Consider the following 14,043-nt stretch of genomic DNA (forward strand, 5'->3'; position numbering starts at 1 on the left):
GTATCAGGAATAAGATATAGGTCACTCTTGCTCAAAATCAGACTTGAGCAAACCTACACAATAAGCTGAGTACAGTAAACGAAAAAGAACACACTTTGGTATGCAACACTTTAATAATTAAATAATTGTTTATTTTGTTTTCAAACTATACATTTACATATAATTAACAAAGGGTGATCATATTTTACCTATTTATGATTGGAAATGACATGTTTCGGATGTAACAGGCTGCACACAAAATACATTACTAGCTAATTAAGAGGACAACGGGTAAATAGTTACATACATTCAGTGCAGAGGCATTGGTTTATAATCTGGTATTCCACACTATCAGGCCCACAGAAAAAGGAAAAAAAAGACCTAAAAGAACAATCAAAAATGTGCATCTCTGTCAGGACGAAAGCTGAAGTCTGCAAACATCATCTTGGCTAGACAAGAGCACAGATCACCACTTTATAGTGAGCCCGTTGGTCATTTTCTCCACAGTGTGGAACTGTGTGTGTAGCAGCTCTTTGGCTCTCTCCGCTCCCAGGGTGCGAAGCCAGCTTTCATACAACTCAGCCACGCGGGTGTCGTTTTCTGGCAACAGGGGGCGCTCTGCCTTGTAGAGTTCCTCGACTTGCTGGAGAAGCTCCTTTTGGTTTTGACTGGATGAGGGCCTCACCTGCCCACCACCATTTAGGCAGCCTGCAGGTCAACAAATCAGACATGTTAAGTTTGACAAGAAGACCTTATTTTTATACATGTGAGACATGTTGAGCAGGGATTAATGTAGCAAAGATTGATAAAAACCAAGATGTTATTCATCAATACGCAGAACTATGAAAGAAGCCCCTGGGACTAGAACTAAAACTATATTCTCCCGTTTACCTGACGGACAGGCCATAACTTCCACAAAGTGGTAGGGCGACTTTCCCCTCTTGAGTTTCTGCACGAGGTTCTGAATGTTGCGGAAGCCATAAGTCGAGGCGAAACACAGCAGGACGGCACCGTCTTTCTCCAGTCTCACCTCCTGGAAGTCTTTATTCCTGCATCACAGAGTGGAGAATACAAAAATAGTGAGGCATAATCATGTTTTTTTTTATTTTTTGTAATTAAAAATAGATCCTTTATGATCAGAAGATGTGAAATGATCATTCGTTTTGAAGGCCTCCTTCACCTTAGCGTGCTGTAGGTGAGTTCTTTCACCTCCTCCCCAAACAGCTGCTTGGCAGCATACGTGAACACGTGATGGAGGTAGCCTCCCGAACCACTCCCAGCGTGGCTCAGGAACTCATCCCCGCACACACTGCTGAACCTGCGTGAAACACACAGCGTGTGGGTTTAAATTCTGCAAGGATCGAGAGCAGTACATCAAAACGGGATAAAACTTGCATTGTGTCCAGGGCTGCAGGCTCAACATCAGAAAGAGACACATTCTGCTCCTCCAACATTTTCTGAACCTCTCCTGCAGCAGCCGCAAAGAGAGCTTTTTAGTGTTTTATTTCCATAAGCAAAAAAAAAAAAAAAGACGGAATGAGGGCAGCTGGTGTACCAGAAGTGATGACACAATCCACTTCTCGGGTCTCGGCTTTGCTCAGGTAGAAGTCGGAGCGTGATGCCTCGAGTTTCTTGTCGAAGCAGGGCATCACAGCCACGTGGTAGATCTGCTGTGGACCAAGACCCTAAGAGACAAACAACCACAGACAGATCAACAACTCTTCTCTGTTATCTGCAGTTACGTTGAGTGCCTTGCAAAAGTATTCATGTCGCAGTTTCACAATCTCTTTCCAAACTAAATCGAGCTCAGTCAGATTGGACGAACAATATATTTTATAGTCCTGCCACAGATTCTCATTTTTATTTCGCTTTAGACTTTGATTAGGCCATTCTAGCACATACATGTGCTTTGATATAAGTCTGTTGCACCATCACAACAGTGGTAACATTGTTGTTTGTAACACTGTTACATCATTTCTGGAAAGAAGATCATTGAAGTTTGAGGTCGCAACATGACAAAGTGTAAAAATAAAAGTTCAATACGTAAGAATACTTTTGCTTGGCACTTTATGTCAGCTCCAAAGCATACCTGCTGTTCAGCAAAATAGCTTTTCACCAGAGAGCCCATCATCTGCTGTGGAGAGCGAGTGGTGCTGATGTACGGGAGAATATAGTCGCCGTGAGTCTTCTCTGCATAACAGATCCAACCTGCATGCATTTTTGTAATTTTCGTTAGTTTTATTTTACGAACTAGTGAATAGAGTTAACATTATTTCCTGCTTCAACAAGTTATTTTAGTATTCTCTCCCCACAACTACTTTGACATAATTTGTTGAGTTTTGTGCGCATACTACGTTTTTTTCCCCCCCCTGCTGTACCTGGACAGGCGGATGTCAGCATGGGCACGGCTTTGCTGTCCTGCTCTTTCCGACTGAAACGCTCCACAAACTCCCTCTGACTCTCCAGCAGGCTGAACGTTCGACTGAAGCTGGTGTCAAACACATGATGAACACCTGGAAGACAACAAGACATTGCAGAGACGAAATTAGTCTGCCTCATTTAGGTGTCATTTAATAATTGATAAAAAATAATAATAATAATAATAAAAAAAGTACACACCAAGGCCTTTGAGGAAAGAAGTGAGCTTTCTGCCAGCCTCACTACTGCTGAGGTTGTAATGTGCTGCAAGGGAGGCTCTGGACTGGGGCGATACCGACACCACTACAACCTTCTGCTCCGTCTCTTTGGTCTGCGTGGGAAGTCGACGCGATGCAGACAGAAAACGATAACAGCAAATTCAGGATCATAAACAGTGCTACAGAACTATTCCCGGTAACACATCGCAGCTCTACCTTGTTGTTCCGCAGCACTTTTAAAAGCTCCTCGTGACTCTGTTGCGCGATCAGGACGCTCTCGGCTGAAGTGATGCAGCCACTGCAGGCCAAGCAGTCGTTTAGCGTGATCTTTGCTCTCTCCAGCTTCTGTTTTCCTCCATCCTTCAACAACAAATGAGTTCAGTTCAAAGACACCAATAAGAGTTTAACGACAGATTGTGGGAAAAGATCCAGTCATACAGGATCAGGAATCATCGATTGCTCAAGCACTTCTGCGTCATGAGAAATCTGGAGAACTTTATTTATGAGTGCCAACCATGGCACTCATATTCTTTCAGTGCTTGGCTTACATGTCTTAAAACCTGCAGTTTTCCTATTATAATGTCATCACCATTGAGATCACATCTGGAGTCGGATGCACACAAGAATTTGTACTAAAAAGTGTAAAAACTGTATGCCTCTACCATCGGTTTCAGCCAACACAGCTTCGATAAACAGCAGCACCATGAGCAGCTGCAGGTGAACCGATTTTTAGTACAAAGTGCTGTGCATTGCAGCGTGTGCCGTCTTGTGCAATAATTTGGACCTTTGCACATTGCTCTGTGTGAAATTGTTTGCAAATGAAGTAAAATGGAATTATGCAAACAAAATTCAAAACCAATGTATTTTTTTTTTTACATGAAACTCTGAAATGATCCCCCCGATGATCTGAATTAGCCTTTTTATTAGTTGTGTTAGTTTTACTAGAGGTGCTTCTAATGGTGAAGGTTTAGCATTAGGCCAACACAACCAGAGTTCCTTTAAATTTAGATAAACTAAGCCATCCAGGTGTGCAAAGCGCATGTAACAGTGAGTACAACACAGTAATAACATGTTTTTTAATGTCATGATGCCGTCGAGTCGTGATACCCACCTGGTTGACTTGCACATAACTTCCGTCATCCTCTATCTGTATTTTGGCCACAGATTTACCTTGTTTCTTCTCTACTTTGACTGGTTTGACACATTCCTACAAAAACAGAAACAAGAGGGCAAATATGAAACTAAATATTTTTGGATTTTCTTAAACCACAACAATAAGGTTTTCCATCATTTCAGCAGCAATCAAGACAGAAAAAGGAATAAGAAAAAAAAAATCTGGAACCTTGTCTCACTTTTTGTTTGTGTGTTCATGTCATCACATTTTAAAATGTGCCAGCCATAAACAATGTTGTATCTTCAGATTAACAGGATTATTTTAATCAAGGTAGCTTTATTATAAGCATTGGTTTGTTCCATCTTTGCTCTGATTACGTTTCTATCGATGAGAATAGAGTTGGATGGAAGCTAAGAGGGAAATGTGTATTGTTATTTTGGTTAGATAGGATTCTAAAATATCAATTCAGTTTTAAATTGGCCACGTTACCTTTTAGTTCACTGCTATAATCTGTAAATATCAGTCCAAGGAGATAAATGGTTTCATTAACACACTAAAAGCTTTGTAAGTTACATCATTATTTGTGTCAGTACATCAAATAATGCATGTCGATGCATCGAAACTGAACAAGGTTTATTGAACATTTGAGCTTAACTGGAAAATATGTTTTAAATAAACTACAATTTTCCTGATTGGCGTGCTGAATGTTTTGTTTGTTTCTTAATATTTCTAAAACAAAAATCTCAGTGAGTCATCACAGTAAAATTGTCAGTGCCAGCACTAAGGTTCTTAAATTAGAGACTTCAAGTAACCACAAGCTGAGAGTATTATTATCACAAATTATCAGAGATGGGCTTAGTTCAGTCTTCTTACATCACCCCCTTATCATTAGCAAGCTAACGGCGGTTTATCGTGTTTTTAAGGCTGTATTTTGGAGGCATCAACGCCCCAACCAAACGGTAAACATCGATTTATGATTATCTTTAGACAACAATAGTTCACTGTTGGTGCTACTTATGGGTCGCTTCTCAAACAACTAACACAGGCGACAAGAACAACTACACATCCGATTGCTGGCTACTTCACCATGTTTTTACGCGACTAAAATCAGACTCAAAAAGCCGACGAATCATTAATATTTATCTCATTCTACCAAAATTAATATCCGGTAACGTTATGCTATACTAGTTAAAGTTTCCGACCTGCGACGGGGTGATAAAATCGTCGAGATCTGTCAGCTGCAGGACACCGCTGAAGTGAGACGCCATACTCACTGCCGTAAAGTTGTTGTTTATATTAGTGTCGCGAAGTCTTGATTCAACTTTATCCACAACTGGAAAAGCTGCGCAACAGCTCACCTCTGAGAATTTTTTCAGTTGTGGGTCCTTCATCATATGTACTTAAATGTACTTCTACATTATCGTAGAGAAAAATAGTAATCATAATATGGTTTGAATGACTAAAATATACTTTAGGTGCTTAGATACAAATAAAAAAAATCTATATTTGTAATGTTATTTGTTGAAAATAAGATTAAAACAAATCCTTTATTACCTTCACTAAATATCTTCTTTAACTTGAATGTTGACTTTAATCTCAACGTTACATTGTGAACTCTACAACAAATGTTTGAAGATGAAAGAAGGAGGGTTTGTGGAAAAACTTAGATGATATTTGCCATATTGTGTTGTTTTCCCAAAAGCAAGCTGTGAGAACCACAACAAGACTATTTAATTTGAACATCGAGTTGTTCAAGATCACAGCCAACATCCCAATATCATTGATCAAATGTTTACAGAACATCTCCTAATTTTCAATTGTTGAATCTTGTTTCTATGATCAGGTAAGATGCTGCTGTGTCAACACTAGATTCAAAATGTTTTAGTCTGTTTGTTTATCTTGGTAACACCTTTTTTTTAATCAGTCCTTGTTTTCAACCATACACACTAATCTTGAAAAAAACAGAGACAGAAATACCTCAACTAAATAACAAATATGTCAATGTAAAATTAAAACAATTAGCTCAAAAGAAGATGGTAAGGAACCCTATTTAGTGGCACTTTTTTGTTGACTCCTAAACATTTCTCTGCCTGTCTTTTAACTATGCAGCCAGACAGATATTTACAGAGGAGCAATAAAAGTAAATGAGGTGAATTAACAAACTTACCAAATCTTATGATGTCAACCAGGATGTGTTACTGTGGAAAAGAGACTGTCACACAGCAGGTCTTCTGTCAGAGGCCTCCTCAGATGTGTTGCAAGACTGACTGCAACGGCCGATTCCTGCCCACAGCATCACCGTCCACTTTTTAAAGATACTTATAAGTTATGTCAACATTTAATTTCCTTTTGGGATAAACAGTATTTTTTAATTGAAAGTATTCTTATGTTATTAATACTGTTGTTTTGACCAAGACATCCAGGACATACCATTGCTTTCTCTGAGTGAAATCAATGAGGTTTTTTTTAATATTTCTGCTATGCACAACTGGCTTGCCCAGTCCTTATAAGCTATTGTTTCAATACCCTCTATTTAATGTTGTTTTCAGTTAATTCAAAACAGAAGGTTGTGTGGAGTGTTATTTTAACCCAAAAGTCTGATTTTCCGGTTTCAAATGCATCATTGTCCAAATGTGTAAATTATTTCGGAACAAGAACCACCTCTAGAGGCACATGACGAGGAATTAGACAGTTTATGACCAAGTCCCTCGCAGAAAATCTTTTTATTTCATTCCACACGTGCACGCGCCCTTTAGTTGTTATGACTACGCGGTCGTAAATCCGCCATATTTGCTCCCGCCCCGCTGCTGCGTTGCGACAGAGACGGAGAAGTTAAGCGACATGAATGCAGAAAATAATCATACGGCAGAAACAGAGAAGGAGCAAACGACGGACGGCACCGACACCATCACCATTCAGACTACACTGGGAGATGAAGGTTAGACCCCTGACGGCATAAAACAAGATTAAATTCAATCTCTGTTATCATGTTTGGGCCTTGCTAACTTCCTCGTAATGAAATTGTGCTAGTAGCAGCTAACCAACGTTAGCAACATTAGCCATTTTGGTGCATCGCTGTAGATTTGCCCAGTTGTTGGCATTTGAAAACGTTGCACCAAACATGCAGCACCTTGCAGTAGTAAGGATTAAAAGTCATAAGAAATGTGAAGTATCTCACATTTACATGGTTGTTTTGCGTCCATTTGTAGATGATGATGTCCACAAGTGCGGGCGGTGTCGGTGTGAGTTCTCCAGCCTGGAGGCTTTCATCCAGCACAAGCTGCAGCAGTGCTGCAAACGCCCGGAGACCAGACAGGCTTCTCAGGAGGCCAACCAGCAGGCATGTCCTCAGACAGTTCTAAGCTCAAATTATTATTATTTTGTTTGTTTATCCAATAAACTGTGTTGTTGTGGTCAATACAATCTTGATCATCCACTGGGAAATCTTTCAGATTGATTTACTGTTGATACATTCTAGAGGAATAAATGTTCACTTCAGAAAACATAATTTTTTATTTAAAAACAAAGCTAAATTAGATATTTAATTTCTTCATAAATTGGGGTTGTTGCCAAGATCCAAATATTGTTTTACATAATACAAATGGTTATTGAATTTCCTTGGCATGATCAATTTTAATCTGTCAGATAAAAGGGAAATTTAGTTGTCAGATCAGTCCAAGGAGATAAACACTCAAAAAGCAAAAATATTCCTCTTAGCAAACACCAACCTGGAGCAAGTCTTTTTTTTTTCTTTTTCTCACCATCAAGATAAACACAGCTAAGAACAAAAAGGTATATGTATGGTTATGGTACGACTATGTTTTTCTCCCGTCTGTGCTCATGTAATTAAACCATGAAACTTCTTTAGTATGTCATTTTGTTATGATTTCTTTTCTATAGGTCTCTTCGAGTACTGGAAGCTCAGCGTCCAAGGTGAAAACTGAAGGTATATCTACAGTTAAACCAGCAACAACCACCGATGGTAGATTATCAACCTTAATGTCTTTTTTTTTTTTTTTTTACTTTTTCTGCTGCTCTATAGAATCCTTGAGAACCTTAAAAACCACAGAAGATGCATATTTTTAATTGGAGTACATAGTTTGAATTACAAATACATTAGTTTTACACAGTTATTTATCAATTTGTTATCCAACTATGTATTATGTTTGCTCAGTTAATTTTCTCTGCGGTACTGTGCTAAATTTCTGCTATTTTGTTCTCCATGCAGATGAAAGAAATGGTCCAATGGGTCGAGGTCATAGGAAGAAAATCGCTTCTATTAAAGTCACCGACCAGTCTGATAAAAGCGCAACGTTTCAATCTGAAAACGCTGACGGTGAACAGCAGACTTTCAAAGTAAATCAGGAGGGACGTTACATCTGTCACCTTTGTGAAAAGACATTTAAAACCGTGAGTCAATCAATTGATAAGCCACATGATGCAATTACCTTAGTTGTTGCTTGTTTCTAACTTTCGTTCACTCTGTGATTCTGTTTCACTCCGTAGACAAACATCTTGAGGACTCACATGAAAACTCACAGTGACCAGAAGAACTTCTCCTGTAGCCTGTGCGGGACTTCATTTCGCACCAAAGGCTCACTGATACGTCACAACCGTCGGCACACTGGTGTGGAGAATGAGCTGGAGCCACGCAGCACTGCTGAAATTTACTCACTTTGACATCTGTGTCAGAAATCAAAACTTTTCTATTTTGCTTTCTTCTCCACTGCGTGCAGATGAGCGGCCGTATCGGTGCACCCTGTGTGGGCAGTCCTTCAGAGAGTCGGGGGCTCTCACCAGACATCTGAAATCCCTGACTCCCTGCACAGAGAAGATCCGGTTTGTCCAGTACAAAGAGATCCTGGTCAACAAAGACGGAGTGCAGAAAGGTCAGACTAATTTTAAAGAAAATAAATGCAGTGCAGTCACTGCACAGTTGCATCCATTTATACATCCAACAAGTCCTACATCCATCCATCAGTCTGTCAATCTGTCCATATATCCGTCCAGCTATTTATCCATTCATCTAACCTTTTAAGTGTTACAATTTTGCAGGTTTCCATTTTGAAGCCTGAGTTTAAAAAATGATGGCCAATAATCTATGTGTAGAAAAATATAGAACTTTAAATCGTATTCAGTATTTAAGAACTTCCAATATATAATACAGATTGTAATGGCAACCGTCATGTAATTTATTAACATTTCCTATTGGTTGTTTTTTTTTTTTTAGTGGTACAGCATAAGTTAAATATACCTATAAATTAAACTCTGGTCAGTTTAGCAACATGTTTCAAGTGGATCAAATCCAGCGGTGTAACAAGCTGACATAGTCATGTTAACCTAGCTTACAGCTACTCTGTGGTCAGCTGTTTAACATGAATGCTTCTTGTAGTTTGCCAACAGCAGTGAAGCTCCTTTTAATCCATACCATGATTTCTGTGTGTTTTTCACCGCTGACAGTGTTTCCAGATAGCTAAATTTGTCTTTTTTTGTAAGTGTGGGAAAATGTGCCTGATTTCTTTTAGCCAGCTGTGTGCAGCAGCATGTGGGGGAGGGACACATCGATGATCTATAGAGTTGGAGGAAACTCAATTAGTGCTAACATTTAAAAACTCTTACAATTGTAAAAGCTTTAATACTTTAACTTCCTAAAACCTTACTATAACTTAGTTCTAGTAAGTCTCCCAATGCAGTTATTTTTATAAATATTCTGAAGTGGAGTTTAAATTTATTTATAAACTTAGCAAAACTTCTCCCTGTTTAATCTGGCTTGAAGTGCAGTGACACAGTAGATGGAAGCAGGTCCTGAGACGGTGTGATTGTTTCAGGAGTTGAAACTGACCATGGTCAGGAAGTGGCCCAACAGGAAGTGGTAGTTGTGGAGCAGCATGCTGAGGAGCAGGAGATGGTGGAGGCTCAGACTGCTGTGGTCAGTGTGGTGGAGGCCGGCTCCCAGGAGGTCCTCCGTCAGGTCCACTTCACAATGGAGGTGGACGGGACAACACAGGAGCAGCAGGTGAGAGCGCACGCTTTAAGTCTTACGTGCGTTTCCCTTTCGGTCGTATCTCAACCTGGTGTTGCTTGGTTGAACCAGGTGGTGGTGGACCAGTCTCAGGCGGATGCTCTGGCCGCTGCCGCCGCCGCCGGCGACAGCCTCATCTGCCAGGCCATCATCAACTCCGGCATCGCCCTGGGCACCGAGGAGACGGTGGTGGAGGAATCCTCGCCGGCAGCGCAGGAGCTGGACAAAGACATTCCAGACGCTACTGACGTTGATCAGAGTGTGATTGAGATCCAGGTTAAAGAAGAGTTTGAAGAGACGGAGGAGGCATGTGCCTCACAAATATTTTTTGTTCAAAAAGGTTGCTTTGGAGAAATTTTCCAGGAGTCATAACCGTTTTCTTGTTTCTTGGACAGGAAGCGGCTGAAGATCGAGCGTCCTGCAAGCTCTACACTTGTCCGCACTGCAGTCGGTCGTTCAAAGGCGTAAATTATTTCCGTTTTCATGTCAAAGGTCATTTAGGTAAGCCCATATTGAACGTTGCAGCTCTTTCCAGTACCATACACAAGAGTCAAGATTTCCTCGTAGAATTTTTCTTGGAGTGCAAGGAATGAGTTACTAACTTGTTGTTAAGCTTTTTCACATGTTGTCATGTTACAACCACAAACTTCTATGTATTTAATTGATGTTAGATGTGATAGACCAATAGAAAGTACAATGTAGCGTAATGGGACCCCATGATGTAAGATTATTCCCCTCCAGGTCAGACACAGTCAGTGTTAGTTCTTCTGAGAACAAACATAAACTACCATTTTCTGATGCATGGGACAATTTATAATAAGAATACAGATAAAAAATGTTTTGATTCTTTTTTTTTTTATATGATCTGTGTGCTTATCCTTGTTTTATAGGTTATAAACCGTTTAAGTGCACGCTATGTCAAAAGGAGTTTCTCACTGGCTACCTGTTAAAGAAGCACATGGAAGTCCACGTCAGCGAGAGGCGGTATAAATGCGGCGAGTGCGGCAAGCTGTATAAAACCATCGGACACGTACGCGAACACATGAGAGCCCACTCGGATGAGAGGCCCTACCACTGTCACAGATGCAACAAGGGATACAAGACCAAGGTGGATTACAGCGGCTGTACATACACAGCTAAAATTCTGATTGTTTTGGCTCTTTTATTTTCTTTTTTTTTTTTTTTTTTGTAATTCTTGTATTACATTTTTCTCAGAACGCCTTACAAGTTCACCAACGGACTCACGGCGACGAGAAACCTTACGTGTGCGAGTTCTGCTTCAGAGGCTTCAGAGAGAAAGGCTCTCTGGTGCGACACATCCGCCACCACACAGGAGAGAGGCCTTTCAAGTGCCCCAAGTGTGGGCGGGGCTTCGCCGAGCACGGGACGCTCAACCGGCACATGCGCGCCAAAGGTCAGGGCGACGCGCAGAAGCAAACTCAAACGACTCGGGCGTTTACGGCTCTGACACAAAGCTGATCTTATATTTTTTTTGTTTACACACCAGGTGGCTGCAATAAGGATAACGCCAACGAGCAGCAGGGCGTTGTGGCCGAGGAGCAGGCGTCTGCGGACAGCCTGAGCGCAGCAGAAGTCATCACAGAAGATCCTCACGCCATGCTGGTGGAGTTCTCCTCGGTGGTGGCGGACACACAGGAGTATATCATAAAGGTGGGAGCAAATGTTTGGAGGACGATTACACAGAAAAACCTCTGCAGCCATTTGTTTATTCTGTGAAATAGTTTTAACCTTACACTTTTAAATCATACTTTTATTTCGTATCACACAATGATTTTTAGAATCAGAAAGTCATTAATTCTTTAGTGCAAAATTAATCCAGTCGTTGGTTCTGGTTAATAATTTTTCAATTAATGACCTTCTTTAATCTGCTCTAAGCATCTTGATTGGAACATAATTTATTATTTGCAATCTCATAATTTCCTGATAGTATTTCAGGGGTTTTATGCAGGGAGCCTTCCGGTCCGGGGAGATCTACATGAAAAGTATAACAAAAGTTCTTCTACTTCTCGATTCTTTCACGCCATCTAGACTCAAACCGAAGAGGAAATGCAGCAAGAAGTCACACTCATTCAGGACAGCCAAAATGAGGTCAGTGTGCACGTTTGGGGAGCTCTAAAGAGAACTTATGCATTATCTATGTAACTGTTGCTCACTTCAAAACGTAAGCTCATTAATGCACAAAGTTAAGTTCTCGTTAAGTCCGTCTCACAGGTCCTCTGACGTTTTTTTTTTTTTTTTTTTCTTTCGAATTTCCGTTCTTCCAAGATGGGCAACCAGATCATGAAAGTGGTGCAGCAGATCGTCAGCCAGTCCCACGGCGCCGCCAGCCACCAGATCATCGTGCGAAACGTCGGGGCGGACGAGGAAAGCGCCTCCATCTCCGACTGCGGGGACACCATCACCATCGCCACGCCGGAGAGCCTGACAGAGCAGGTGGCCATGACGCTTGCCTCCGCCATCAGCGACGGGACGCTGCTGGCCACGACGGGCACCGTCGAGGATGTCGGGGGGACTGTTACTATGGTTACCACAGAGGAAGCAGTGGAGGGAATACAGATGGTGCAGCAGCAAGAGGAGTATGTCATCACCTCCCCAGAGGAGGTGGAAATTCAGACTGTAGTTGTATGATCAAAGAGGATTCTACCGATGGACTCGTCTGGCTTTTAGTCTGTTTGTTGGAGTTTTTGTGTGGATGAGTCAACTATGAAGTTGAGGCCAAAGTTTTTATAAAACTCCTACTGACGGAAATAAAAAAAAGACATTTTGAATGAAGAAACGAATGTTAACAGGGAGTAGGTTTACCCTACTCTTAGTGTTATTAACTGGATCAGTAACATAAATGCATTCGATGTGACTTATTTGTGATCCAATAAACAGTTTAATACGTCTAATGCTAAATTCATTTGAATGTTAGGCCAGAACATATCCAAATTCATCTTTTTCCCCCCATATAGTCCACAGGATTCCTACACTCTTTGTTAGACAAGAGAAAAAGAAATATTAGAATCTTTAGGCTACATTAGTTTTATTTCAGAATCTAAATATTGATGATCTGAATTTTTAAAAAAGAATTCTGTTCTTTATGTTTAGTTTGTTACATCCAAACCTTAGTATTTATCAAACTTGGTAGTATCCGAAGTGAGTTCTGAATACTCAAGTGTCTCTCGTGTTTTAGATTTTTTCTGATTGGACACACCTGAATAAGATGAATAGTTGATCGACAGGCTTCTGTCTGGCAAGGTGACATGAAGAAAGAAAGAAAACATCCAAAACCTGCGAGAGTCTACCTCGAGAACTGGAGCTGGATATTCCTGAACTCATTTTGAATTTTGAGCTGAGCTGAGTACTGGACATTTTCCATATTCTGCCTAAAGAAAGTTTATGCGCTCATTGAAATTTTCAATAATCCAAAAGCATAATTCAGTTATATCCGAGTGAGAGAAATTTTGAAATGCAGCCAAGTTTGTCTAGATGCCACAAAAGCTTTGAAATATGCCTAAAGAGTTTTTCCCGTTGAACCTTTTCACATTTTTGTCACAAAGCAACCACACATTTATTTTATGCGATGTGATAAATGTGAAGCAGGAGGAAAATGAAATGTTTTCAAAAAATGGGTGACTTCTGAAGGCGGTGGGTTGCACTCTATTTTTTAGGGGCACCTGAATGAAGTACGCCACACTTTTCAGGTGCTTGTTTGTCTAAAATAATAGATGCAAGAAATCAATGGTTGTATTTAATTTCCATTTCACAATTATGTGTTGCTCAATCACATAAAATCCCAGTGAAGTTGGTTTCGGTGCATCTTTAGCAAGGTGCAGTAATTCTCATCCACTGAATCGTTGTTTGAACTTTCAGATAAAAAACCTCAAAAGCAAAGGTGATGTTTTTTTAAACGAACGTGCAGCATGTTTTGAAACCCTCCAAGTGCTGAGGATGAGATTTTGTAATGGAAATCTTGCATAATTCCCAGTTCCCTGCCTCAACCGCAGTCACGTTTTTGAACTTTTTATCTCGGATTTGAAGTGCGGTGACCTTTAAAGGCTGACAGGTTGGGCTGCTTGTCCAAGGCCGTCCACGATACAGTGTTCCCGTTTGCAGAGGTATTGTGTCCTCTAGCATTTCACACAGCTGCTAAAATGTAAAATGTGTTAGCCGAAGCACATTTTATTTGAAATAAATGCTATTTTCTTACAGCTCTTGTTTCTAAGTTTTTTTTTTGTTTGTTTGCTAGAACTTCTGCTGGGAAAAATATTTGTTGCTCCAGTTGGTGC

At 40.5% G+C, this 14,043-nt stretch overlaps 2 protein-coding genes across 4 annotated transcripts; one reads left to right on the plus strand and one right to left on the minus strand.

Moving 5' to 3' along the window:
• Positions 1 to 109: 109 nt before the first annotated feature.
• Positions 110 to 5,055, minus strand: narfl (nuclear prelamin A recognition factor-like). The gene is made up of 11 exons (XM_008416804.2): positions 4,932 to 5,055; positions 3,727 to 3,822; positions 2,832 to 2,975; positions 2,599 to 2,728; positions 2,358 to 2,492; positions 2,069 to 2,187; positions 1,535 to 1,664; positions 1,375 to 1,447; positions 1,160 to 1,297; positions 871 to 1,028; positions 110 to 687 (listed from the first exon to the last, which is right to left on the minus strand). Exons 1-11 carry the CDS (start codon positions 4,995 to 4,997, stop codon positions 446 to 448), a joined length of 1,431 nt encoding a protein of 476 aa, XP_008415026.2. The 5' UTR covers positions 4,998 to 5,055; the 3' UTR covers positions 110 to 445.
• Positions 5,056 to 6,513: 1,458 nt separating this feature from the next.
• Positions 6,514 to 13,965, plus strand: e4f1 (E4F transcription factor 1). Of its 3 annotated transcripts, none has more exons than XM_081609968.1 (14): positions 6,514 to 6,667; positions 6,939 to 7,069; positions 7,630 to 7,711; positions 7,958 to 8,139; positions 8,236 to 8,356; positions 8,466 to 8,618; positions 9,558 to 9,745; positions 9,824 to 10,061; positions 10,151 to 10,252; positions 10,642 to 10,859; positions 10,967 to 11,165; positions 11,259 to 11,422; positions 11,801 to 11,860; positions 12,038 to 13,965. In XM_081609968.1, exons 1-14 carry the CDS (start codon positions 6,571 to 6,573, stop codon positions 12,398 to 12,400), a joined length of 2,298 nt encoding a protein of 765 aa, XP_081466094.1. In that variant the 5' UTR covers positions 6,514 to 6,570; the 3' UTR covers positions 12,401 to 13,965. The 3 variants fall into 3 exon arrangements, with proteins under 3 accessions (XP_081466094.1, XP_008415024.1, XP_081466095.1); XM_008416802.3 differs by having other exon boundaries at positions 9,824 to 10,027; positions 10,147 to 10,252; XM_081609969.1 differs by having other exon boundaries at positions 7,630 to 7,675.
• Positions 13,966 to 14,043: the final 78 nt, after the last annotated feature.

The sequence above is a fragment of the Poecilia reticulata genome, chromosome 8 (genome assembly GCF_904066995.2).
Source record: "Poecilia reticulata chromosome 8, P_reticulata-male-v2, whole genome shotgun sequence".
NCBI lineage: Eukaryota > Metazoa > Chordata > Actinopteri > Cyprinodontiformes > Poeciliidae > Poecilia > Poecilia reticulata.

Bases quoted from the DNA above. Each gene is read 5' to 3' on its own strand.
- narfl (XM_008416804.2), bottom strand. From the start codon at position 4,997: ATGGCGTCTCACTTCAGCGGTGTCCTGCAGCTGACAGATCTCGACGAT. The intron at 2,976-3,726 runs GTGGGTATCACG...TTGTTGTTGAAG, and splicing joins GTTATGTGCAAGTCAACCAG to GATGGAGGAAAACAGAAGCT. The intron at 2,493-2,598 runs GTGTGTACTTTT...GTTGTCTTCCAG, and splicing joins TTCTTTCCTCAAAGGCCTTG to GTGTTCATCATGTGTTTGAC.
- e4f1 (XM_081609968.1), top strand. From the start codon at position 6,571: ATGAATGCAGAAAATAATCATACGGCAGAAACAGAGAAGGAGCAAACG. The intron at 6,668-6,938 runs GTTAGACCCCTG...GTCCATTTGTAG, and splicing joins GACTACACTGGGAGATGAAG to ATGATGATGTCCACAAGTGC. The intron at 7,070-7,629 runs GCATGTCCTCAG...TCTTTTCTATAG, and splicing joins CTCAGGAGGCCAACCAGCAG to GTCTCTTCGAGTACTGGAAG.